Raw genomic sequence first — 26,337 nt, 5'->3', positions numbered from 1 at the left:
AAACTACTATAAGAAAATGTAGGGAAACATCTTCAGTATTTTGTAATAGGTGGTGGTTTCTTGGACCTTATACCCAAAGCACGTACAAGAAAAGAAAAAATAGATAAATGGGACCGCTTCAAAATTACACACTTTTGCGCCTCACAGGACTTTGTCAAAAGGGTGAAAAGGCAGCTGACTCAATGGAAGAATGTATTTGTAAATTACATCTCTGTTAAGAGTTTAATATTCAGGATATATGAAGAGATGTTACAACTCAACAATAAAAAGACAGAGGACCCAATTTAAAAATGGGCAAAAGACTTGAATAGACATTTGTTCAAAGAAGAAAACAAATGAAAAAATGCTCAACATCACTAATGATTAGAGAAATGCAAATCAAAACCACAATGAGGTATCATTTCGTATCTGTCAGAATGGCCCCTATTAAAAAGAGAACTACAAGTGTTAGAGAGGATATGGAGAGATAGGAACGCTTATTCACTGTTGGTGAGGATGCAGAATGGTACAGCCTCTGTGGAGGACCGTTTGGCACTTCCTAAAGAAGTTGAATATAGACTTGCCACATGACCTGGCAATATCACTACTGGGTATATACCCAGAAGAACTGAGAGCATTGACACAAATAGACATCTGCACACCTATGTTCATAGCATTATTCCTGATTGCCAAAGTTGGAAACAACCCAGGTGTCCAACTGTTGAATAGGTAAACAAACTGTGGTATATTCACACAACGGAATATTATGCAGCTGTAAGAAGAAATGAAGTCGTAAAGCATATGACAACATGGATAAACCTGAAGGACATTATGTTGAGTGAAGCAAGCCTGACATAAAAGGGCAAATACTATATGACTGCATTACTATCAACCAAATATATTGTGTAACATATTATATGATTTTTAAAAAATTATTATGTATCCAGTATAATTGAGAAATGCATGTTTTTATTCAACTGTGTTTTCTTTTTCTTTTTAAATTATTGTTTATATTTTCAACTATTAAGTGCACAAAATAAAGTTTAAAAAAAAAGAAAAAAGATACAGGGTAGCAGATGTGGCTCAAGTGGTTGAGCACCTGCTACTCACAGGGGAGGTCCTGGGTTCAGTTTCTGGTGCCTCCTAAAAAAAACAAAAACAAACTACAAGTAAAACAAATGAAAAAACCAACTCATGGGAGCTGATATGGCTCAGTGATTGAGTGCTGGCTTTCCACATACAAGGTCCAGGGTTCAGTCCCCCGGCCCTGAAACCTTGGAAAAAAAAAAGATATGTACATTTATGTTCATAAGCTCTGCTATTACAATAAAGGACAATACTGTATCCAATTATTTTCAGATTATTTGGAAGGGTAAAAATATAACCATCTTTCTATATTAATTAATAGACTAAAAACTAGCAATTAAAGCAGATCAGTGATGGAAATGTTCTATCTTGATTGTGACAGTAGTTCTATGGATGCATATATTTGTCAAAACTCTTTGAATTGTACCCATTTTAAGTTTATACTTTATTGTATATAAACTATACCTCAATAAAATTGATTTAAAAAACCAAATCCATGGAAATCCCAATTGGAAGTTGGACCAAGAAGTAAGTTTTAGACCAAAAAGCGAACCCAATGGTTTCAGATACAAGAAAGGAAAATGCTAGTTTACATGCTTACCTTAAGTTCCTGATCTAACTTATCTAAACTACTCTGAGATGCACTTCTCTGTTTACTGCCTTCTGTATCCAAACCAGTCACATCCTTGTAAAATACACTCGCTCCAACAACAGAACCGCCATCTCTGGTCTTCCCACCAGATAAATTGACTCCAACAGCACACCATAGCTTTTGGGGTAAAACAAAGTACCAAGTTACTTTCTCTCTAGAAATATTTACAACTTTTCACATTTTCTTAATATTATCAATGTTGTAAATATAGGTCCTTAATATTCACAGCATCCCAGTCTAAAAGCACAAAATAAACAATAACCTCACCCATGGAAACAGTATTTAAACTTTTTTCATTTTGGAAAAAAAAGGTCTATTCAGTTCAGGAAAAAATCTTTTAATTTCAAAATTAATTTACCTTCATTGAGGTATCTTTCTCATCTAGGGGTCTGAGATAGACAGGTACAGGTAAATTTTTCATCTTATTTTCCCCTTGACCATTGGTTACCTATTAAAGTGAGGAGATGGGAAAAAAGAGAAGAAACACATTGGTTAAGCCTCATAAAAAGTGAACTTCCTGAAGAAGCATGAAAACACTACTGTTATATTTACTGCTTGAAATCAATTTCAAGTTGATTTTGCCATTCATATTTAAAAACTAAGCAGAAATTTCAAGGGCAGTTAGAAAAGAAGAAACGGGATGCTCTGGGAGCTCCCAAGACAGGAACTAATGCCTACATATGTGTGCATGCAAGTATGTGCTTGCAAGTATGCATGTGTTCAATCTTTTGGGGGAAGGGAATAAGGATTAGACAAATTTCTGAAGACCTGAATTGAGGTTTTCTATTTCTTTAAGTAAACCTAATATGAGTGCATATGACTAAAAGGTAATCTACTAAAAAAGAGAGAAAAATGAAAAGTAAAACTTGCCCTACTGAATTTCTGACTTCCATTCCCACCCCCTTCAGTAACTAGTAGTTTTGCATTATTTGAATCTGACTTTTAAGTCAACAGTTTGGAAGACTCCATAACAATGGTTTTTTAAAAACTTTTAAACAATAGATGCTGTTTTTAAAAACTGAAATCCTTATGTATTAAGTTAACAGTTGCTCTGGGTTAAAGCAAAGCAAGGTACCCCCAGTTTCAAGCTCTGGCACTCTAGAAAGCAGCCTGAAAACCACTACTCTCAACAATATTCTTAAATCTGTGCCAGTACAGGCAGCTTGATAAGTGCAGATTTGGGGATATATTTAGATTTCCATATACCCTATCCTACTCCTCTCTACCTCATTTCCCACCAAATACTCTTACCATGTTCATTATTACCTGTTTGTACTTCTGAGGCAGACTCCAGCCAAAAGCCTGTACTCTGCCATCTTCCTTCTGAACATGTGCCTTTACCTGACGATACTGTTCTCTCTTTTGTTCTCTGCGTGAGGCCAAATTGGCTTCAGTTCTAAAAGGAAAACAGATTTTTTAAAATTAAGTAAATAAAATGACAGCTTTATCTCCCCTCTTTCACCAAAAGAGCAAAAATAACAGCAATTAATTACATGATTTCAAATTAGTTTATTCCAGACTGTAACTGCTCTTTAAAAAGTGATGCCTTAAAGCTGGCCTCTTCAAGCTTGTGCAGTGAACACAGTGCCCAAGCTTTTACAGGTCAGCAAGCAGCCTATTATATTAAATTGAACTATCAGCCATCAAATTTCTATCAGGTTTCATATTTGATCATATGAAAGAGAACAATTTTTGGCTTTATTTTTTGTTCCTTCAACAGATATTCACTGAGTATTTTCTATCCAGGGAACATACTAGAGTGACCAGAAGATCAATGAAAGTAGAATGGTCTTGGAAAAACACTATAGGTTAAATTTTAGAGTCCATTAACTTATCTTCTTGTTTCAAAAAACAATAATACAAATTTGATTTGGCAAGTTTTAGAGTCATGGAGCAAAACATGAAAATGATTCTGAAAATAATCTCTATTGGTCATTTACTTTTTTGTGAGATGACTTGCTATTTATACCATTGTTAAATTTATCTATGCATCAGACACTTTAGAGATAACTTAATCCTAACACTATTGAGATAGGTTACTATACCCATTTTACAGGCAAAGTAACTGGGGCTCTAAGTGGTTAATGGGCCCAAATCCATGCACCTAATCAATAGCAGAACTGAAATGAAAAACCAAGTCTCTGTGGCACCAAAGGATATGTTCAAACATTTAGGATAAAGGCTTATGTAGGCCTTTCTCATCTCTATTCATATTTATAAATGCTATCACACTAGCAGAAATTAGACATTTAAAAAGTTTCTTTCTCTGCATGAAATCGCAAAATTCAATTTTCACAAAAGACATTGCCTATAAGGTAATTTATTTAAAGGTAGCCAGGTTACAGAAAAAGTTTCTTTATAGATTCTTATGAATCCTTAGAGGGCTGATGTAATAAGGGTGTAGAACACTCTGAACTGTTATCTTATTTAGGGATAACCACTAGACTAGAAAATACTTACTCTTCACTAAGGAAATCAAAGGCTTTGGACTTATCCCCAGGGAGCTGAGACAAGGTGCTGCTTCTTTTCTTGACAGAAGGAGTAACATGAGAGGTTGGTGCATTATACTTCAGATTAACAGGTGGCTCAGGCTTCTTAGCAGTATTGCTTGAGGAGCTGAAGAGTCGGCTGAAACTTAAGAAATTATATGTGTGTGTGTGTGCGCACCATATGCAATGTGAAGAACAACCATGATTTTCCTCAAACTTTTTTATGCTTGAAAAAAATTCAGAGTGCTTTTACAAAGCAATGAGTTAGAAACTGGCAAAAAAACATTTTTACAGTCTCACACTGCAGCCTTAGCAACACACACAGCCAAAGTAAGACACTCAGGAAGGAGGAACTACTGCTTAGAATGGCTGATCCCTGGTTTCTTAGTTAGCAATTTGCATCATGAAAGGAAGAAGCTCCTGAAGTACAGGGAACTTCTCTCACCCAGGAAATAAGATGGCTCCTTTAGCAAGCTCCCACTTGGTGGAATGTTAAGAGTAGCTATTAAACAGCAAGGTTATGGCTGTGTGATTTAAACCAAAGCTCAGTACACTAGTTCTAAAAATAGTCTTATAATAAAATATTAGAACACATTTTACCATTTTAACATCTGATTAAATTCAATTTCAATAAGCTATTTTCATATTCACTTTAAAAAAATACTTCTATTAAATAGTAAACTTATGAAAAAAGGGCAAATCTTAAGCACAGTAAACACACAACAGTACTTCTGGCATGAACATAATGCAAGAACAACACACATGCATACATATAACTCAAACCCCACAAACACTAAACTTTTCATCTTTATTTTGTAAATATCCTTATGGTTATAAAATCAGCGAATCAGTAACTAATTTAACGAGGATCCAGGTAATTATCAAATTTATAAATATTATTTTATTTAATTTAGCAGAGGATACAACCAAATACATAAACAACACGATGCAGCTTACGACAGTGTATTTTTGGTCATCAAGAACAGCCTTACCGAGTTGGGACACTACATATTAAGAAGAAAAAGTTCAGTTTAGCTATTTACTCCAAATTTTAAAAAACAAAGGAAAAAATGGATACCAAGTCATCTTGAAAATAAATTTTGACTGTTATCTTCTTGTCTCAAAATGCCATCTAATGGGGGAGCAGGTATAGCTCAGTGACTGAGCTCCTGCTTTGCATGTATGAGATCCCAGGTTCAATCCCTGGTACCTCCTTTAAAAAATGCTATCTAATATCCTTATTTGTTTTTAGATACTTACAACTGCCAAATGCTTGACCTTTTTTTTTCCTGCATGGCTGGATTTTCTCTTGATGCCCTACATTAGGGAAGAAAATAAGAAATGCTTATCAATGAGAATAAGAACCCAAGAGGTTCACAGAAAAAACAGCCTTAAATAAGTTATCATATCATACTAATGAAAGAAGTTGTTTATGTAGGAAGAGTGGAGGGAGTGAGGAGTGGGGTATATGGGAACCTCTTATATTTTTTAATGTAACATTTTGTGTGATCTATATATCTTTAAAATAAAATAAAATAAAATGGTGAAAAGAGAAGAAAAAGTTCTCAGTCCTTTCTAAATTAAAGAGGAATACTGTTACTGAGAATATTTACCATTAGATGGCAGTATTAGGTGAGGTTTAAGATCCAGTTGGGACTCACTCAAGAAGACACAGAAGAAGATACAAGAGAGCTCCATAGACACAAGAAGAGAGAGAACTTTGTCAATTTTTTTAAAAAAAGATTTATTTATTTATTTCTCTCCCCTTCCCCCCCACCACCCCGGTTGTCTGTTCTTTGTGTCTATTTGCTACGTCGTCTTCTTTGTCTGCTTCTGTTGTTGTCAGCGGCACAGGAATCTGTGTTTCTGTTTGTCATCTTGTGTCAGCTCTCCGTGTGTGCGGCACCATTCCTGGGCAGGCTGCACTTTCTTTTGCGCGGGGCAGCTCTCCTTAGGGGGTACATTCCTTGCGCGTGGGACTCCCCTATGCGGGGGACACCCCTGTGTGGCAGGGCACTTCTTGCGTGCATCAGCACTGCACATGGGCCAGCTGCACACGGGTCAAGGAGACCCGGGGTTTGAACCACGGACCTCCCATGTGGTAGACCGACGCCCTAACCACTGGGCCAAGTCCGCCACCCAATTTTGTCAATTTTGATCCTGGAACCCTGGGGAGAGATGAGCAATTTGCTTGATACTTTGCAGCTGTAGAGATCAGAACAGCTGAGCAGCTGATTAGGCTGCTGAATAAATGAGCTCTATGACAGCCTACAGCTGAGATCAGAAGAAGCTGGCCCATGGAACCTTAAGAAGAAGGAAGGAGAGACCAGGCAGAGATCACCTGCAATCTGGCTTCAACATGTGGCAACTGACTTTGGTGAGAAAGCAACCTTGAGATGGACTCTTTGGGGTCTTGAAACTGTAAGCTTTTACTCCAAGTAAATACCCTTTATAAAAGCCAACACTCCTTCAGCTGACTAATACAGGGATATACTCTGTTCTAGTTAAAATAATATTCCTTAAAAAAAAAAAAGATCCAATTGGCTAGGGGAACTTCTGGGCAAGATAGCAAAGTAGGGAGCTCCAGGACTCAGTCCTTCCATCAAAACAACTATTAAACAGTCAGGAACTGCTGGCAACAACTATTTTGAAACTCCAGAGGTCAAAAGAAGACAGTACAGCATCCAGGGAAGAGCAGGAGGAAGAGGTTGATAAATTACGGTAAAGAATTATAAAATTTCTCTCTGCATAGTGGCTACCAGCACCCACTTCCCACTCTCTGCAGGGTCCTGTCCCTGGCTAGCTGCTGCTTACAGAAAGGGATATAAAAAATCCTCTTCCCCAAGGAGAGGGGTGTGCACAGCTGATCAATGATCACTGATTAGTGAATTCACAAAGGCTGGTGACAGTCACTGTTTTAATCCTCCTCAGACAGCAGTAAAGATATAAAGAGGCAGGGCTTCCTCAGGGGTGTGGGTGTTAGCTGAAAGGCTGCATTTGCAGGGCAGGCCAGGAAAGCTCAGCTTTGGTGAGCTACTGGAGAAGTTTTTGGCACCCTTCCTGAACTCCACCCCTCCAGAGGGCACTTTGGAGCTGGTCTGTGTCCCTTCATGGGTCACTTGCCCTGTTATGGCTGGAAAGTCCAAAATTGGCAAGGTCCACCCTGGGGTGATCCTCCTCCCAGAATTTGCTCTCCAGGAAAAAGCAGTGTGAAACAACAAAAGAAGTGTAAAAAATTCCAAATTTTTGGCTTCATTTTTTGTGAAGAGAATCTGGGGACAAAGGTCTGCCAGCTTCAGATACCTGGGAGAGGGAGGTCTGTCCCCAAGGAAACAGAGGGGACAACCAAACTCCTGTAATCAGGGGAACTGAACTCCAAAACAAACAACCTAGTTAAAAAACAGGCAAATGATTTAACAGACATCTCTCAAAAGAAGACATACAAATGGCCAGAAAACACATGAAAAGATGTTCAACATCATTAGCCATCAGAGAAATGCAAATCAAAATCAAAATGAGACACCATATCACACTCATTAAAATGGCAGCTATTAAAAAAATGGAAAATAACAAGTGTTGAAGAGGATGCAGAGAAATAGGAACACTCATTCATTGCTGGTGGAAATGTAAAATGGTGCAGTTGCTTTGGAAAAGAGTTTGGCAGGTCCTCAGAAAGGTAAATACAGAACTACCATTTGACCAGGCAATTCCACGGGTAGGTATATACCCCCAAAGAACTGAAAGCAGGGGCTCAAACAGATATTTGCATACCGATGTTCACAGTGGCATTATTCACAACTGCCAAAAGATGGAAGAACCCAATATTCCATTAACTGATGAACGAAATAAAATGTATAAACATACAATGGAATATTATTCGGCCATTAAAAAAAAGCCCTAGTACATGCAACACGGATGAATCTTGAAGACATCATATTGAATGAAATAAGCCAGACACAAAAGGGCAAATATTAAAATACCTCACTAATTTGAACAATTAGAATAATCAAATGCAAAGAGTCAGAATCTAGAATATAGGTAGTCAGGGACTGGGGGTGGGGGATAGGGAATGGGAGGTTAAGGCTTCAAATACACAGGGTGGATTCCTATTTGAAATGATGGAAATGTTTTGATGATGAATGCTGGTGATGGTAGTGTAACATTGTGAATGCAAGTAGCAGCACTAAGATATATATGTGACTATGATTTAAAAGGGGAAATGCGGAAAGTAGACTTGGCCCAATGGATAGGGCATCTGCCTACCACATGGGAGGTCCACGGTTCAAACCCCGGGCCTCCTTGACCCGTGTGGAGCTGGCCCATGTGCAGTGCTGATGCGCGCAAGGAGTGCCCTGCCACACAGGGGTGTCCCCTGCATAGGTGAGCACCACGCACAAGGAGTGCGCCCCATAAGGAGAGCCGCCCAGCGTGAAAGAAAGTGCAGCCTGCCCAAGAATGGCACCACACACATGGAGAGCTGACACAACAAGATGACGCAACAAAAAGAAACGCAGATTCCTGGTGCTGCTGATAAGAATAGAAAGCAGTCACAGAAGAACATGCAGAGAATGGACACAGAGAGCAGACAAGTGGGGTGGGGGGCAAGGGGAGAAAAATAAATAAAAAATAAATCTTTAAAAATAAATAAATAAAAGGGGAAATGTAGGTTTGTATATATAGTAACAGAATAAACTTTTTTTTTTTAATCCATGGAGCTACACTATACAGTGAACCCTAAATTAAACCATGGGCTTTAATTAATAGTACAATTATAAATGTAACAAATGTTCCACACCCATGCAAGGTGTTGGTGGTGGGGCAGTATATGGGAATCCTGTATTTTATGCATGATTGTTCTGGGAATCCACAACTTCTCTAACAAAAGGGCAGGAAAGATCCAATTGGCTGAAAGATGTCAACACAGATGCATTTTGATGAAAAGTCAGAAAGGGGAAAAATTAATAAGACCTATGTATTTCACAGGAAGATACTGAAAAAAAAAAAAGATTTCTTTTCCTATGTGACATCTAAAATTTTTATTTTTTCCTGACATTACAGCTAAAGTTGTGTCGATCTCTATAGTCTCTTGAAAAATAACCATCATTCCTAAGGAATAAAAATTACTTTTTAGAAGTCATGGAAAGATTCTTCTCCAAGTGCCTGTACTGGCCTAAAAGGCACCCACTTTGATCCCATTCTGTTACTAATGCTGAGTGTTACTTTAGAAAGTCTCTCTCAATAAATGAAACAAAAAGGCAAGACTCTAGTTCTCAATGAAGGAATATCCAAACTTAGTATGAAATAACAGAAAAACGCCAGAATACTTCTCATACAAACCTTATCATCTCTGTCCATCGAACAGCTTCCTGAAGCTCCATCAGTCTCTCTTTATACTGGTTTCTCTCCATTAGAACACGGGCCATTTCTACTCTAGTAAATCGCTTCCTTTGGGCTGTAGGAATATCACTCTATAATGAACATAAGATTACAGATCACTCTGGGAGCCTTCATTTGTTTTGGTATTAATTTCAGACTTAAGTAAAATCTTTTAAGCATTTAAACATTCCTTAATTTCTAATTTAATGAATCACTTATAAGTTTCACCTAAAAATGTTGCTCTACCAACATTATTTTAAATTCATGTTCTTTAACAATTTCAGGTCATTTAGAAATTACATTCAAAAAGAGGTTCATTTACAAACTACTAGTCCATATATACAGGCAAGGTCAGCATAAAAGGGTAATAGACTCATCAGCTAGTTACCAAGATACCCAACTGTAAGAATTACTAAAATACCAATAGAAATAGAACAAGATGGAGACAACTCTATTGATCAGAATTCTTAGGGAGAATATGGGATATGTTGACTGTGGGTTAAGACCCCGAAGTGTCTTAAAGTCAACTTCTTTCTAAACTCTCTTCTGGGAAGGAAGACTGGTTTAACTATAGGGCTTTTGTGCTGCTGAGTGTACATTTTGGGTCAAAGATGAAAGAAAGGTTTGGAATAGTAAGAAAGAGGCTGAGCTTAGGCCCCCACAGTTCTCCTCTCTTTGCCCTTCCTTGCCATAGATTTTGGCCTGTCCTTTAAATAAATGTCAAATAAATGCAACTTAGCAATCCTACTGCTAATTATATACCCTGGAAAAACTCTTGTTCCTATGTACCAGGAGATATGTACTATAATGTTCATACAACATTGTTTGAGGTAGTAAAAAACTGAAAATTACCTAATTGTACATTAACAGGAAAACAGATTATAGTATATTCGTATAATGGGATATTATATAAAGCAGCAACAATGAATGAACTACAGCACTGGGCTACAACACAGAAGAATCTCAAAAGCATTATACTGACTAGAAAGACTAAATACTGTACAAAACAAAAACAAAGAAAACCAAACCTTATTTTGTAGGGATATATACATAGACAGTATGGCAAAAATTATTTTTTTTAAGCTAAGAAAACAATAAATACAGGAGAGTGGTTTCCTCTGGAGAAGAGGAGCACAAAGTAGCTTCAGTGTTTGGTGATGTTCTAGTTCTTAGGTTGGGTGGGCTCATGAATGTTCATTTATTGTTTCATAGCTTACACATTACATATATTTTTGTATGTATCAAATGTTATATAAAAAACATAAATAGGAGACTGAGGGGTACCAAATGGTTATTCTGTCCAGGATATCCATATAGCTCAGGTCTGGCCTTTGACTTTCAAATACTTATTATAGGTGTGATGATCTAGTTATTAACAAAATTATTAATATGCTAATAATATTGGTATGAAGCTCAAATGTATTCTTTTATATTTTAGTGTTCAATACTATTAAATAATTTTTTTATTAAACTTTCTTATTTCTTCATCAAAATTTCAAACAAAGCAAACAACAACAACAAAACAAAGCACAAAATGCTCCAGTTTGGTCCTTGAGTGTGAACATGTAGACAATAGATAAGAGTGTAGGCACCATGGAGGAAAAATGAGTACGATGCATGTGGCTAGAAAGCTTAGCATCTTGGTACCACGTGGAGGCATGAGTTATCCTATTCATGTTCATAACATGTCTTCTGACATTCTTTTTCTACTGTTTCTGAAGATTAATTGCAAAATTTTCCCCGAATACCAAAATGTGGTAAGAAAAAAGTACACAACTGTAAACCTACATCATCATCATCTTTTGCTTTTTGCCTTGCATCTTCAGCTTCTGCACGAGCTCTAGTGGGGGGAAAAAAACAAGTTATTTGAATTGAGTTCATTTTTTCAAAGAATGAGAGTAGATCAACAATTCCAACTACTATTAAAGGGTTATTTTTTTTCTTTTTCTAAACAGGTATTTAGCCACTGTGATGTAGGGGAATTTTATTGTATTACTCTTCCCAGAAAGTACCAGGTATTAAAGGAAGCTGGGTGATGAGAAAAAATGAATGTTTCTAATGTCCTTATTATCAAAATGAACATATTTGAACAGTTCTACCTTTTTCAACATGACAGCAGACACAAAAATGATAAAATCTGGATGACACATTGGTAAATGGAGAGGACTGCTCACAGAAGAGGCCAGGGTGTTTCACCTTATCCCAGGCAACTCTTGGCCTTTTCTGCCTTGAGAGAGCTAAAGGCATCAATCTCAGGGTTACACCTATAACCTTTCAGTAGCACACTGGCAAAGAGAGTTTGGTTTAGAAAAACATGGTCAAAACTTACTTCCTAAGCTCTTCTTCCAATTCCTTGTTCTTTTCTTCTAGCTTCAGTTTGGCTTGTTTCACAGCCTCCAATTCCCCTTGCAGTACATCCTTCTCACAGGTCAGTTCATCCACTTTTGCTATCAAATCATTCTTCACTACATTCAAAGCATTTCTAAGAAACACAAATAAATATTCTCTTTCTCTGCTTATTCTTTTGTAGGCCAAAGTAACTATGCAATCATAAAGCTGAATAACTGAATACTTGAAGTCTTTTTACCTGATGTTGCTTGCTAGATAAAGGTAAAATAGCACACTTATCAAACCAAAAATAAATGGATAAAGCAAGGCAGGCCTCCAACTAATAAAAAAGCCAGAATTGAGTAAGATTAAACATTTTTAAAACTAGGATTTGTAGGGGTACTGTTATTAATAAATTTTGAAAAGACACTGTCCAAGAAATAAAGTAAAATTATTCCTTGAAGTTACCCTTAATAATTACTGAGAAAAAAGTCCAAACTGGGGGGGGAAAAATCCAAGATCCAGTTCCTTTTGGGTATAGTCAACATAGGACCTTAGTAGAGCTGCACTCTGTCTTGAATATACACAGACATCCTACAGTTTTTCTGACACAGAAAATTTACAAAAGGGCCTAGCTTGCTTTTCCACATGACTCAGACCTGTCTCATCTATACCATAGCTATTCCATGTGCTTGAGGGCCTAAGACCCTGCAAATTGTACTAGAGAACCTGCAGTTATGAAGGAGAGCTCTGAAGAAGTGGACTGGGCATAGACCAAAACATCTGTGCTAAAACAAAAGGAACCCTAAGAGAAGAGAGAAGAAAACTGACGAATCCAAGGGAAGGTAGGAAAAATGTACAAAATACATTCAGAAGAGTAAGAGAAAGTCAGGGATATTTGTAGAGTGGAAGAGGGATGCAAATCTCTGTTTTTGTAAAAGACAGAGCAATGAAACATATCCATTACTGAAATGTAGGTTCCATTACATTTGTGTGAGTATGCATATACACATGCCTGCACACACACACACATCCAAAGAAGAGGAATGAGATAGGGGTACAGAGACTGTACAGTGCTGTGTTAAATGAATAATCATTGACTTGGAGAACAAAGAAATTTGATATCTTTGGTTTCTTGTTACAATTCATTCTGTATATACTTACTTGGTTTCCAGCAGTTGAGTATTTTCTAATATAAGATTCTCAACTTCACGACCCATTCCTGTCAAAAGAAATAGGATAAAGTTTTTAAAAACAAACTTTTAATTAAAATCTATGTGTTTATAACATAAAAAGCTATAGTCAAAATTTTATTTTACAAATTTCATCTGTCCTTAACTAACCTTGTTTTGTTTATCTTTTTATTTCAAATATCTACTTGTGTGGATTATAAAATTATAAATAATTGTCCATCACAAAACAAAACTGAAGATTTTATTGGCCACTGCTTTATAACTTAGTCTTTCTTTTTTTCCCCATGGATAATATTTCAAAAAACTTTTCTGTCAAATATTCTAACAAATAGCATTATTGGGGCGGGGGAAGGGATGGTATCGCTATGGATCAAAAATGTTTTCAAATCACAGCTGGTATTATAGGCTTTTGCCTGAAAATTAAGTCTCACTAATAAAGAACAGGCAAAGACAAGGACAAAGAGAGACAGAACCCCAAAGCAGATGAAACCTTACCAAAGAAATTATGGTCTTAAAGCCCATGCATTCCATGTAAAGCAAAAACAAAGAACAAGAAATGTTTTATGTAAGAAACACATGAAAACCAGATTATTAGTATATAAAGTTTTATGCATGACAGGAAAAACACCTGGAATAACAAGGTTATGGTTGAATGCATAATGATGTGCAAAAGATGGAAATAAAGATAAGATGATTTCCTTCATTCATAAGATACTTTATAATATACCTAAAGAAATACATGTTTTGCCAATTCTTTCTCACAGCAAAATTAAATATGATTAGACTGAAAACCCAAAATCAATAAGATAAAGTGTCCTTCAAAGTGCCATCTATGAAATTATAGTGTTGGGTTATCACTTTATAGAATCATGCTTACTATTTTAATAAATACTGTAAGGTACACATGTAGAGCATTCAATGCAAAAGTTAATGTGGTGATCTTTAGAAAGAAGAAAGAAATGTGATTTCCTGCTCATAAAATAACTGAAGAAATGAGATAATACACAAAAGATATATATCTCACAAAATTGTAAAAACAAAACAAAAATCCATCACCTACTTATCCTAGGAAATGTGAGCTGATGCTTAAAATTTACATGTAGTAGAAGCTGTAATATTCATAAGCTAATTAAACAGGGAAGAAATATTTTTAAAGAAAACTGTATAACGCAAAGGAGTTAACATGTCTTTTTTTTTTTAAGATAATATTTTAAGTGACAGATTATTTTAAAAAACTAAGAACGCTAAAAATTCAATGCTCACAAAGGGATTCATATTTTGTCAGTATAATAAATGTTTTTCAAATATTCTTATAGATCAGGATACGTTACCAGGAAGAATTTAAGTAACATAAATAGTTACTTAATAGTAACTTAAGTAACATAACTTAAGTACTTAAGTAACATAAATAGTTACATAAATAGCTGATTTAATCATCTATCTACATATTATCCAAAAACTAAAAATAAGACAAACTAAAAAAGTTTCTACATTCCAACTCCAAAATAAATTTTGGTAAGATATGTACAAATATTTGCTTTAAACATTAATGTTAGGGAATAGATATGGCTCAAGTGGTTGAATGTCTGCTTCCCACATGGGAGGTCCCAGGTTTGGTTTCTGGTGCCTCCTGAAAACAAACAAAAAGTAAGCAAACAACAACAAAAAAATACAACTCAGGGGAGCTGACGTGGCTCAGTGGTTGAGTGCCAGCTTCCCAGATACAAGGTGCTGGATTCAATCCCCGGCCCTTGTGCCTCAAAAAACAAAAACAAAAACAAAAACAAAAAACAAAAACATTAATGTTAGCTTTTCAATAATGCTATAGAGACAGAAGAAATAGGGCTTAGACTGGTTGAAAAATGTTTACTTAACTATATTTCCTAAAAATTCTCAAGCATAGAAAGGTAAGCATAAATGTTGGAAATATATGCAAGGCCAAAAAGAATAATAAATTAGAAAGATAAGCAGAAAAACGGATGAGAAAGCAAATGAGAACAGCAGCCAAGAACACCCTAGGCTAAAAAAGCAGTAATACTTAAATATTTAAAAGCATACACACCAGAATATTCCCCTGGGTAAGCAGCCCAAGAGAAAAATGAATGAGACTCTCAATTAGATTGTTTTCAGAAAGCAAGAACTAAAGTCATTTATTTTAAAATGAGAGGAGACAAAACTTTAAAAGATGTAGAGAAATCATTAACTAAATGCAATGAAGTATAAATATTATAAATAGGAAAAAATGGAAATAAGTACTATATGGGGCACATATCCTTAAAATGTAAAATTTACATTAAATTTACACATTTCCATTGAAGAGGTTTCTTAAATCTAGTGTTATCAATTTAATAAATGGTGAATAGGATTGTCAAAATATTTTCATTTTGAAATCAACAAATACTAACTCCATATAACTATAAGAAAAACATAAATTGAAGTGGACCCTTTTCTACTGAACACTTAAACATAAGTTTAATATACTTGAAACTTTATTAAAAGAAAAATCTACCAGTTTTTAAAATCACACAAATCTCACTTAATTTTTAGCAGTGATTTTCCATCTGTGTCTATAGACAGGCTTCAGAGTTAGTTATCTAGTAACTTTTAAGATTGCATGCACAATTTTAACTATTTCTATATATGTATTTTGCCAAAAGTACATTGCTTTCTTACAAATTCTCCTGTAAAGGATTTTTAACCCACCATAAACAGAAGAATCACAGATTAGAGGTGAAACCAAACTGTTAGAATTTAGCAATCCTTTCATTTAGTTTCTGTGCCATGTGCTAAAGACTCAATAGTGATCATGAAAGACACAGATGTTTTGGTTCATCCAGGGAGACAGGCATATGAACAACTACAGTAAAGTATAAAAAGTGACGTAAGAGATAAAATGCAGTGCCATGGGAATAAATTTCAGGAACAATAAAACTTTAATAAGGAGAGCAAGGCAGAATTCTTGGGGGCTCTGTCATTTAAGTGAAGGCAAGAGGGATAAACGTTTATTTAGAAGAGTGGGGGAAAGACTCAGTAATTCCCTGTGGGGGAAATAGGAAAGGTCTAGGATGGAGAACCAAGATAGTAAATGTTGGTGCCTTGGGGAACAGGACAATAAAGATGATGAACTGAGCTTTAGGCATGTCAAATCCCTATAAATCATCTTGAAGGTGTCTAGTGGACAGTTTGGATATAGTAGTTTGGGGCTCCAGAAAAAGATCTGGGATGAAGATTAAAAAACTGGGAGTAATCAGTCATGAAAACCAAGAAACAATGACAGCATATGAGATTTACCAAACAAAGATGCGGGCCTAGGACAGGAGACATGGAACAAAGATATCCAAAAATGGGCAAAGGAAGAAGAGTTGAACTGAACTGAAAAAGAATAATTAAAGAGAAAGAAAAGGATGCAGGCAAGTCTGGTATCACAGAAACCCAGCAAAGATAGCATTAAAGACAAATGCTATTGGGAGGATGTGCGAAGTAAGAATGAGATGGAACCACTGGACAGAGCAAACAAGAAGTTGTTGAAGACCGGAGCAAGAGCAGTTCCAGTTAGTGGTGAGTGGGTGGGGAGAATGCCATATTGCAGTGAGATGAGGAGTAAGTGAAAATCCTGCCAACTGAAGTAGCAAACCTTTCAAGAAATCTGTTTTGTTCACTGATGTACCACAAGCATCTTGAACAGTGCCTGGCACAGAGGAGACACTCAGTTAATATTGCTGCATAAAAATTTGACTAGAAATGGGAGTGATAGGGTGGCAGAGAGTAGAAGATGTAAGGTCAGAGGAGGGCAGTAATTTTATTTTTAAATGGAAAATACCTGAACATGTTAATTTAAATGATGATAGGAAGAAGTTAGTAAAGATATAGAAATTGAAAATATAGAACATAATCAAGAGAAAGAAAACCCCCAAAGTAGAATATATGAATCTATGAATATATGGTTTCCAAGTTCTAGAATGTAACTATTGGGTATTAAAATGAATGGAGAAAAGGGTCACTGAAAATAAGGAAGCCAAGAAATGAGAGACCAGTCAAGATAAAAGACCAACAATTGGGGTTGTCTCTTTCAAATTACTACCTTATATATGAGTTTAAAAAAGCATGTATCTTGAACAAGAGAGAAATAAACAATTAATTATGAGAATGGGCTATGTACTTATTTATCAGCCCAAGGTCAAAAATTAGAGAAGTTTGCGGAACAATTTTGTTAGTTTAATTATATTCCATTTAAATTAATTCTTAAGGAACACTCCATTTTTACATTTATCTTTTCTAGCCTTCCTTGAAAAATGCAATTCATTCAATTTCTTTAAATGCATTACTTGGACTTTAATGGCAACAGTTTCTTTATGTCTGATTTGGGATAGTTATATTTACATATTTTCCATCTTTCTTACTAAACAGATTGTCAGCTCCATTTAGACAGAAATTATATTTCCTCCGAAAGACACTTGACAAAATTGGTAATCAATAGGAAATTTAACATAAATTAATGTAAGCAATGCCTCTCTACATTCACAAGAATTAATAAACAGCACTGTTTGAGAACACTGTAGTCTGTATTACAATTACATTAATAGATAGAAATTTTTTCAAAGATAAGCATCTACTCCTAGGCATCGAATTTTAATTCTGTAATGTTTCCACTTCTATAAGATCTTTTTTTTTTTTAAGGAGGTCCTGGGGATTGAACCCGAGACCTCAAACATGGGAAGCAGGCAGAGCATCATGTAATTATTGCTGAAAAGACCTTCAGAGACCATCCAGAGCAGCAGTTGGCAAACTTTTCCTGTAAAAGTCCAGACGGTAAATATTTTAGGCTTTATGGGCCATAAGATCTCTGCTGCAAACTACTTAACTATGCCATTGTAGTGCAAAAGCAACCATAGACAATAAGTAAATAAACAGGCATGAATGTGTTCCAATAAAACTTTATTTGTACAAACAGGTGATGAACTGGATTTGGCTCATGGGCCGCAGTTTGTCACCCCCTGAACTAGAGTCCAGTGCCTCCATTTTATAAACCAACAAACTAAGACCCAGGCAGATAGTGGAAGAGTCAGTCACTATGTATTCTTTAACACAAACTTTTAAATAATTACATTTCCTGATAGAACTAAAACATAAATCTCTATGAAATCTCAGAAAAATCAATTGCTATACTTTTTTTCTTATTTAATTAAGGTCAACAGTATTTACTGAAATGTGTTTAATCCAAGAACTAACAATCCATCAATCCATACTTGGATACACACACCATATACATTATCACTGTGTTCCTTATGTGTAATACTGTTTTGGAATATGGCAGGAATTCAATAAATTTTATTACATGTAAATTCAAAATGAAAATTTTAACACAATTCAATTTTATGAGTACCAATATATAAAGATGTTTTCATTTATACCTATCATGATCGCAAAAAATACTTTTCTAGCAGTTACCTAAAAATGCAATAATAGGCCTGTACCACTGGGCAGAAAGGGACATTTTAAAGGAATTTTCAATTATATCACTTTAAAAATCTATTTTTAAAATACTATGATACCACTTCAGATGAGCTTTCATACCTAGTAAATCTGCTCCTTCGTCCACATCTCCAATTAGGCCTGAGCCAGCTGAAGACAGTTCTTCAAAGAGAGATTCTGTATTGCGATCAAAAGCTTTGTTCTCTATGCCTTTGGTAGGAGTGCTATGCAACAAAAACAATGAAACCAAATCAACAAATTACAAAGACTTTTTTGACAGTGAAAAATGAATGCCGGGGCTAAGCTATATTGTAATAATTTTTAAACTACAATTTACATTTAATACGAAATGTAAATAAGCAAGATTTCCTAAGAAATTTCAACTAAATTCCACAGAGGTAACTGGTCAAGAAAATATAGACTGTTTTGGTTGCGAAATCTTAGCACAACACAAATAAATAAATGGCAGCTAACAAAGAGGACTACTTTGCTCTGTACCAAGCACTGGCCTGGTACTAGACAACCTTATTTAATCCTCCCAATTACTTGACAATTAGGTGCTGTGATTATCCCAATAGTATAGGTGAGGAAATTGAAGAGGCTTAAGGAAGTTAACAAGGTCACAGAGCAAATGAGTAGTCTGGCTCCAGAATCCATGATCTTAACTATAACTGTCTGGGATATAAACTGGCACAGTTTTTTTTTTAAGGGCAATTTGAGAGTATATACTAACATTTAAAATGAAAACAGTCACTGACCTACAAATTCCATAAAAAAATATGTTCTACAAAAAATCCAATTGCCACAAGAAGGCAATTGTGTATATAAAAGGATGATCAGAACAGCACTTTTATAGAAATAAAAGCTAAAATGACCTAAGTGATCATTAATAAAGGACAGTTATAGATATACATATAAAATTTAAGTTTTTAACTTATAGTTAAAAACAGTAAAATAGAGCTTTATAAACTAAAGAAACCTATTAGTTTTTTAAAAAAGCAAGCTGTAAATCAGTATATATGGTAGAAGCATTTTTTTGCAGGGTTGGAAAGGGAAATGAGCAAGTATGAGTTTGTGCATTAGTAATATATTAACAGAAAAAGTCTGTATGGGATCTCCAGTTAAATATGCAGAACTAAACATAGGCATTTATCACCCAATTTGGAAGCCTAACTAAAATTATGGTAAAGGAATTAAAAAGGTATATATCCACAAAGATGGGAATAGGAAAAAAAAACTATAGCAGATTAGATATGAACAAAATTTTATAAGATGGAAAACAGATGCACAAACAGAAATTAAGCTAACAGACCAGAAAAAGTTGAAACCTAAGTTACTGAGGTAAGGGGGAGGAAGTAATTGTGCTACCAATATCCCTGAAAGACCTAGGACTTGTGGGTACCAGGAATCTCCATGCAGGGAAGGCACAAAAAAGAGAAGCATGGATAAAAGCCTATGCAAGAAGCAGCACAAGACCTAGAGCCAGTCCTCCAGAATGTTAAGACTTCCATTCTCCCAGCTTAGCTCTATGAACATGTTAGCTAAATTGAAGAATCAGAGTTATTTACTTAGGATGAGCAAAACAGCCACAAAGTACCAGGCATTTAAATCAAGCCTCTACAAGAAAACTAAAAGAATAAAACAAACAAAAAAAACCACCTAATTTTCACAGAATAAATATTGTATCTACAGGGAGAAAAAAGAGGGTTGGCTGAAGTAGAAGTAGTAGAAGAAATCACTAAGAAATTAGATGCAGACAGGGGAGAAAAGAAATAATGAAGATCAGTTCAGAATGTTCAATGTCCACCTAATAGGTGTTTCAGAAAGAGAGATGAAGAAACAAAATTGTAAAGAAATTAAGAAAATTTCTTAGAACTGGGAGATATGAATTTTCTGGTGAAAGGACTTACTACAAACAAGAAAAAGAAAATACAGTGAATAAAAAAACTGTTACACCAAGCACATCATGAATTTTTTACAAAAAGAAAGATAAAATGCAGGGATAAAGTAAAGATCTTAAAAACTTCCTGAGCGAATATATAAAGAAGCAAGTCCTCAAATAGCTCTCTACTGGACTCAGCATGAAAGCAAGGCTTCAAAATTCTGAGGGAAATACTTTCCAAACTAGAATTCTGTATGTAGCCAAATTATCAATCATGACTTCAAATGACATTTGTCACATTCAAGCTCTTAAAAAAAAATTTCTTTCCATGCACCCTTTGCACAGAAAGCTAGTGAAGAATATTTTTTATCAAAAAGAAGGTATAAATCAAAAAGGATGACAAGGAATCCAGGAAACAGAGGATACAACAGAGGAAGAGACGAGGAAGGAATTCCCAGGATAGTGAGGACAAATTCCAAGACCACAGCTGACACAACAGTTCTAGACAGGAACATGGGAGAAGAGAGTTCCAGGAGACGGATATGTTTTGTGTTTGGCCATATTCTCAGAGTATCTGCCAATGTATTAGTGATAGGTACATAGAAAACCAAGCAAAAGAAACAAACAAAAATAAACACATAAAAAAATTCAAGGCTTTATTAAGTCTAGAAAAATAAAAAGTTGTACAAAGAAAGGAAATGTCATCATAGTATATTCTGTGGCTGAGCTATGATTAATGTTCATTCAGTCATAATGCTGTAAACAATAACACTATTTTAAAATGCTAAGCCTAATTTAAGCAAAAACTGAGATATAATTATATTGGGGGGAAGAAAGGGAGAATGGTGGTTTAAGGAGCTATATCCTCATTGTCTTCCACTGTAGAAAGTCAACAGCTAATGTCAGCCTTTCTTGACCAAGGTTCTGATCCTCAGAATACACGAAATTATTTAAGTGACTTTCTCAGCTCTCCTGAGGAAACTAAATAACCAGTATTATTCTAGATGCATAGTACTGCAGATAATTCATTACATTCAAGAGATACCTTAAGGCATTAGGACATTTTCTCACAGAACCCCAGCTGAGAAAGGGTGGGACAGCAGTAATTTAGAAACCTAAAGATAAATAATCATAGAAGAGAGAACTAAGAAATGATAAAGGTTGCCTTTTGGGAGTAAAAATGAGGGATAGCTAAGGGGTAAGGGTCTACTGTTGCCTTTCAATTTTTGTATTACCATTTGACTTTAGAACTGTGTACATGCATGACTCTGATAAAAATAAAATTTTAATTTTGAAAAAAAGGTCGTGAATGACAAAAATACACTGACTGTTAACAGCAGTTGTATTTCCTAGACTTAGGAGGGTGGAAAAAAAGCAAATTTCACTTTTTATACTTTAAAAAAAAAAATTTAAACAAACAATAAAGGAACAAAGATTTAACAGAATATAGCCTTTGTGGTTTTCTTGTTGCCTTGTTTTTTGTTTTTTTGAGGCACCAGGGGCTGGGTATTGAACCCGGGACCTTGTATATGGGAAGCTGGCACTCAACCACTGCACCACATTGATTTCCCTGACTTGGTTTTTCCATTTTTTTTTTTTTTTAGGAGGTACTGGGAACCGAAACTGGGACATCCCATATGGGAGGTGGGCACTCAACTGCTTGGGCCACATCCACTCCCAGAACACAGCCTTTGAAAGCAGGTAGTCCTGGGTTTGAATCCCAGCTCTATTTCCATAGGTTACTTCACCATTCTAAGTTATCATTATCTTACCTGTAAAATGGGCATGAAGATATGTGCCTCATAAAGTTGTCATTAAGATTAAATTATATAAAATAATGATAAAGATAACAATAGTAATAGCTTACAGTTTCTTTTTCTTTTTAGGAGGTACCAGTAATTAAATCTAGGACCTTGTGCATGGGAAGCAGGTGCTCAACCACTGAGCTACATCCGCTCTGCAATGGGAGTTGGCTTTTTTGTTTGTTTTTAGGAGGTACTGGGGATCAAACCCTGGACCTCGTACATGGGAAGCGGGTGCTCAACCACTTGAGCTACATCTGCTCCCCTACACTGTCATTGTAAGGTACTTTGTCAATGATGCAACATGTTGACTGACTAATCTTCACAACCACCCTGAGTTGTTAGAACAATCCCTGTGATAGATAAGAAAACCCACCTAACCATGCTTTTAACCAATACTAAACAATGTCTGGCAATTATCAATAAATGGTAAGTGTTCTTATAGTTATTATTAACTAAAGGAAAAAGTTTATGGAAAAACTTAAAAAGGAAGGCAATAGATTCTGTTTGACATTCTTGAACATCAAAATACTTTAGATCACCTTGATTGAAATAATAGATAACCATTTTTTTCCAACCATTAAACAGATTTACCATGGAAAATGATACTAAAATTAAACTAACACTACTAAGATCATACAAGTATGAAGGGAGAAGTACATTCTCCTCTTCCTGATTTGGGAGAAAGAACAAAATTTGTTTAAATTGTTACTTCCTCACTTTTGTATCTTTCATTTCCTCAAATTACAGAAAATATGGGATACCTCTTGGTGTTTTTTTACCCATCCCTCCATATACTCCTATCTCTGAAGCTATGAAGACTAATATTTCACAAAAAATTTAAACCATGTACAGTGTTCAGTTTCAAAGAATAATAACTGTAATGTATTAACAACATTTCCTCAGTAAAACATTTAAATCCATTTTGTCTGGGGAGAAACCAGAAAACAGGGTGCTGATATGAGTGGGGGAAAGGATAAGCTCTCTTAATCTGACATTTAGTGTACCTTGAGCCTTTATATCCACTGAGATCTTTGTCCATATCCAACTCAGGAGTGGATTCAATGATTGCTTGAACTTCTGACTTCTCTTCATTTTCAGCAGAGCCTTAAGAAAGGACAAGATAACAATATATATATCACATAGTGCCTCCAATATAAAAATCCTGTTGCTTCTATGGTGGTAAATACCTCCCTTGGTCAGAGAAACACTTAAAGAATGTGTTCTAGGAAAAACAAGGTTGGATGATATGTTACATATTGAGTTAAGAGTCAATATCAGAAATTAATAAGTAACTGAAAAAACTGTATATTTGCATTTCTTATGACACACAGTGCAGTGTATCCCAGGCTAAAACTCTTTGTTCCCATATAACAGGTGTAATATAGGGAAACTAAAGACAAAAATTGATGAGGTAAGGAAGGAGATGGAAAAAGACTGTCCTCCTGCCTTTCAGGCTCTCCAATCCCTTAACATTTTTCTCTCCCAAACTTTATTTACCACCTTTTTAAAGCTTACTTACAAATACACAGAATGAATTTTCTACCTATTTTATAAATTGAAAACAGGCAACACCACTAAAGAGATAGTTTTATCCTCAAGCCTACATTATCTAGGTTAACTGAATACTTGCTAGCAAGTAAGGAACTAAGGTCACTTACCAGTTGATACATTTCTAGTTTCTTGGGCTACCTGTATTTCAATATGCTTGCTTATCTCTGACTTATTTAGTGTATCTGTAACCTTCACAAATCCTTCGTTATCCTCCTTTAAGGGAGTATCAATAGGAATTGCTACCACATCTGAAGCAGCTGTCGATGCTGGAGTGGTAGCTTTAGATCCTCCTTGGCTAACATCTGAAAGTTCATCCTACAAATAAGAATAATTAAGGTGAAATTTTTAAACAAGTTATTCTAAACCATTTTACAAATGGGTTAAGAAATAAACCTGCCCAGAGATAGTTCTGTTAAAAAAAAAAAAGGGTAAGAGTCACCAGTTACCACAGAAATCAATAATCTCTGCAGACTGTTTTCAAATAATTAAGAAACATCTATAATTAAATCATATTTTTTCAGACATATGTGGGATTAATCTAAACAAAATATTGAAACTAAAAGTAGAATGGCGATATTAGCAATAAAATTGTACATTAATGTCAGCATTGAAGTTTTTAATGGCAGTTTTAATATTATACAATCATTTCCTAAGACAGATTTTAAAACACTGTCTAGCCTCTGCTTTAAAATAGCAGTGGAATAGCCAAATTCTTATTCTCAGCACAGAGTTTTGTCAAATGTGGTCCTTAATCATTCTGCAGCTAAGTCATTTTAAGTTCTTATTAAAAAGGCAGGTGCAAAGCCCAACTTCAGACATACTGTATCAAACTTTGTACAGTGGGATCAGGTAATCTGCAGTTAACAAGTTACTCAGGTGATTTATATACCATTAAATTTTGGTAACTATTTTAGGGTCTACAGAAAGATTTTAGGAGGTACATGTACAGATCTGAAATTTTATACAAAAATTCGTATACAATGTAATTTTCGGGGAGGGGGGATCTACTGCTTTCATTAGATTTTCAAAGGGGATTGTGATATAAAGTAATTAAAAATAATTGTCCAATGGCTACCAAGAATGAGAGAGTTCTTTTAGGGCAAAGTACCTAAGTCTTAAGAAAAGAAAATCTGACAAAAAGTTTAGTAGCACCTAGAGCATGAATTAGGTTGAGAGTAAATTTAAGTGAATTTACCATTCACTAAAAGCATGTCCTTAGGTAAGATATTTATTCTTTCTATGCTTACATTTTCCCAACTGTAAAACAGAGATAATGGTACCTACACCTCATAGGATTATGATGTTACTCTATGTAAAGGCTTAGGTTAGCAATGTATTTCATACATACTAAGTGTTTAAAATGTTAGCTATTAAAAAAAGAGACTAAAGAGACAATGACAATTAAATTCAGTACATAATCCTGGACTAGATCTAATAATGAAGGAGAAAATGCCCAAAAGGACTTTATTGGGACACAGGAAAAAAGCATACCAATATGCTAGAGTATATGGGTATGTCAATTTTCACTGACATAGGAAAATCCTTATATGCTAAGTTGGAATAATATATATACTTATAAAGAAATAACCAGAGATGTATACAGCATCATTTATAATAGCAAAAAATTGCAAGTAACTTAAATTCCCCAAATTGGAGATTAAGCAAATTATGGTACATCCATACAACAGAATATACAGCAATTAAAAACTATATTACAGAAGAACATTTATTGAGAGGGAAAATATTTACAATATTTTGCAAAGAGAATGGAGGTTAAAACAGTTTCGTATGGTAATGATCAAATATATATATATATAAACACACATACACATGCCTAGAAAAAGCTCTGTTAGGACATAAATTACAATTTAAATTTGTTAGCATTTATGTATTTATTGATTTTCTATAGGAAAAATTATTAAAAACAATATAAAACTGTATGAATTGTGATCTCAACATTTATTAAAAAGCATATAAAGTGACTAGATATAGTAGTAAATGTTTTCCTGCTTATAAAGTTTTTCATTCTTCCCAAATTTTTAACAATGGGTATATGCTACTTTTACAAGGAATAAAAGTAAATAGTTTTAAACAAATCTGAATTACTACAACTAGTTGAAATTATCTTTCAATATGAGAGTTTTCCAAAAAAGGAAACCATTTGTAGCAATACTATGTATGAACTGGGAGCTATCCACTCATTATTAATTAGCTTATATGTAAGATAACTTTAATTTTTTGTCATCTGATGGGCAATACTAACCACAGGTTAACAAAAAATAGCTGAATTTTCCAGTCAGTTATTTTCTTCTGTGCATCTCAAATACTAGACTGATTTCCAATAAGAAGAAAAATAAACCAAAGAAACAAATAACCCAATTCTCTACCACCACCATCTCCCTTAAATTAAAAGACAAAAATGCTACTTCCTTAAACTGGTGACTGGCACCTAATATAGAAATATCAACTAAAATCTACCAAGTCATGCAAATTAGCTTGTTTGGAGCTGAGTGAGAAAAACTGA

At 35.0% G+C, this 26,337-nt stretch overlaps 1 protein-coding gene across 10 annotated transcripts in view; it reads right to left on the bottom strand.

Moving 5' to 3' along the window:
- SPAG9 (sperm associated antigen 9) overlaps positions 1 to 26,337 on the bottom strand; it is a 148,087-nt gene that overhangs the window by 32,557 nt on the left and 89,193 nt on the right. For all 10 annotated transcript variants that reach the window (XM_058283950.1, XM_058283951.1, XM_058283952.1 and 7 more), the window contains 12 exons: positions 23,921 to 24,128; positions 23,267 to 23,366; positions 18,678 to 18,799; positions 13,075 to 13,132; positions 11,912 to 12,064; positions 11,371 to 11,422; positions 9,544 to 9,674; positions 5,467 to 5,523; positions 4,178 to 4,351; positions 2,984 to 3,113; positions 2,076 to 2,165; positions 1,667 to 1,834 (listed from right to left, as the gene is read on the bottom strand). In XM_058283950.1, coding sequence (XP_058139933.1) covers positions 1,667 to 1,834; positions 2,076 to 2,165; positions 2,984 to 3,113; positions 4,178 to 4,351; positions 5,467 to 5,523; positions 9,544 to 9,674; positions 11,371 to 11,422; positions 11,912 to 12,064; positions 13,075 to 13,132; positions 18,678 to 18,799; positions 23,267 to 23,366; positions 23,921 to 24,128 — 1,443 coding nt within the window. The remainder of the gene's footprint in view (positions 1 to 1,666; positions 1,835 to 2,075; positions 2,166 to 2,983; positions 3,114 to 4,177; positions 4,352 to 5,466; positions 5,524 to 9,543; positions 9,675 to 11,370; positions 11,423 to 11,911; positions 12,065 to 13,074; positions 13,133 to 18,677; positions 18,800 to 23,266; positions 23,367 to 23,920; positions 24,129 to 26,337) is intronic.

The sequence above is a fragment of the Dasypus novemcinctus genome, chromosome 21, assembly GCF_030445035.2.
Source record: "Dasypus novemcinctus isolate mDasNov1 chromosome 21, mDasNov1.1.hap2, whole genome shotgun sequence".
Classification (NCBI taxonomy): Eukaryota; Metazoa; Chordata; class Mammalia; order Cingulata; family Dasypodidae; genus Dasypus; species Dasypus novemcinctus.
This window is presented reverse-complemented; position numbering and strand designations above follow the sequence as displayed.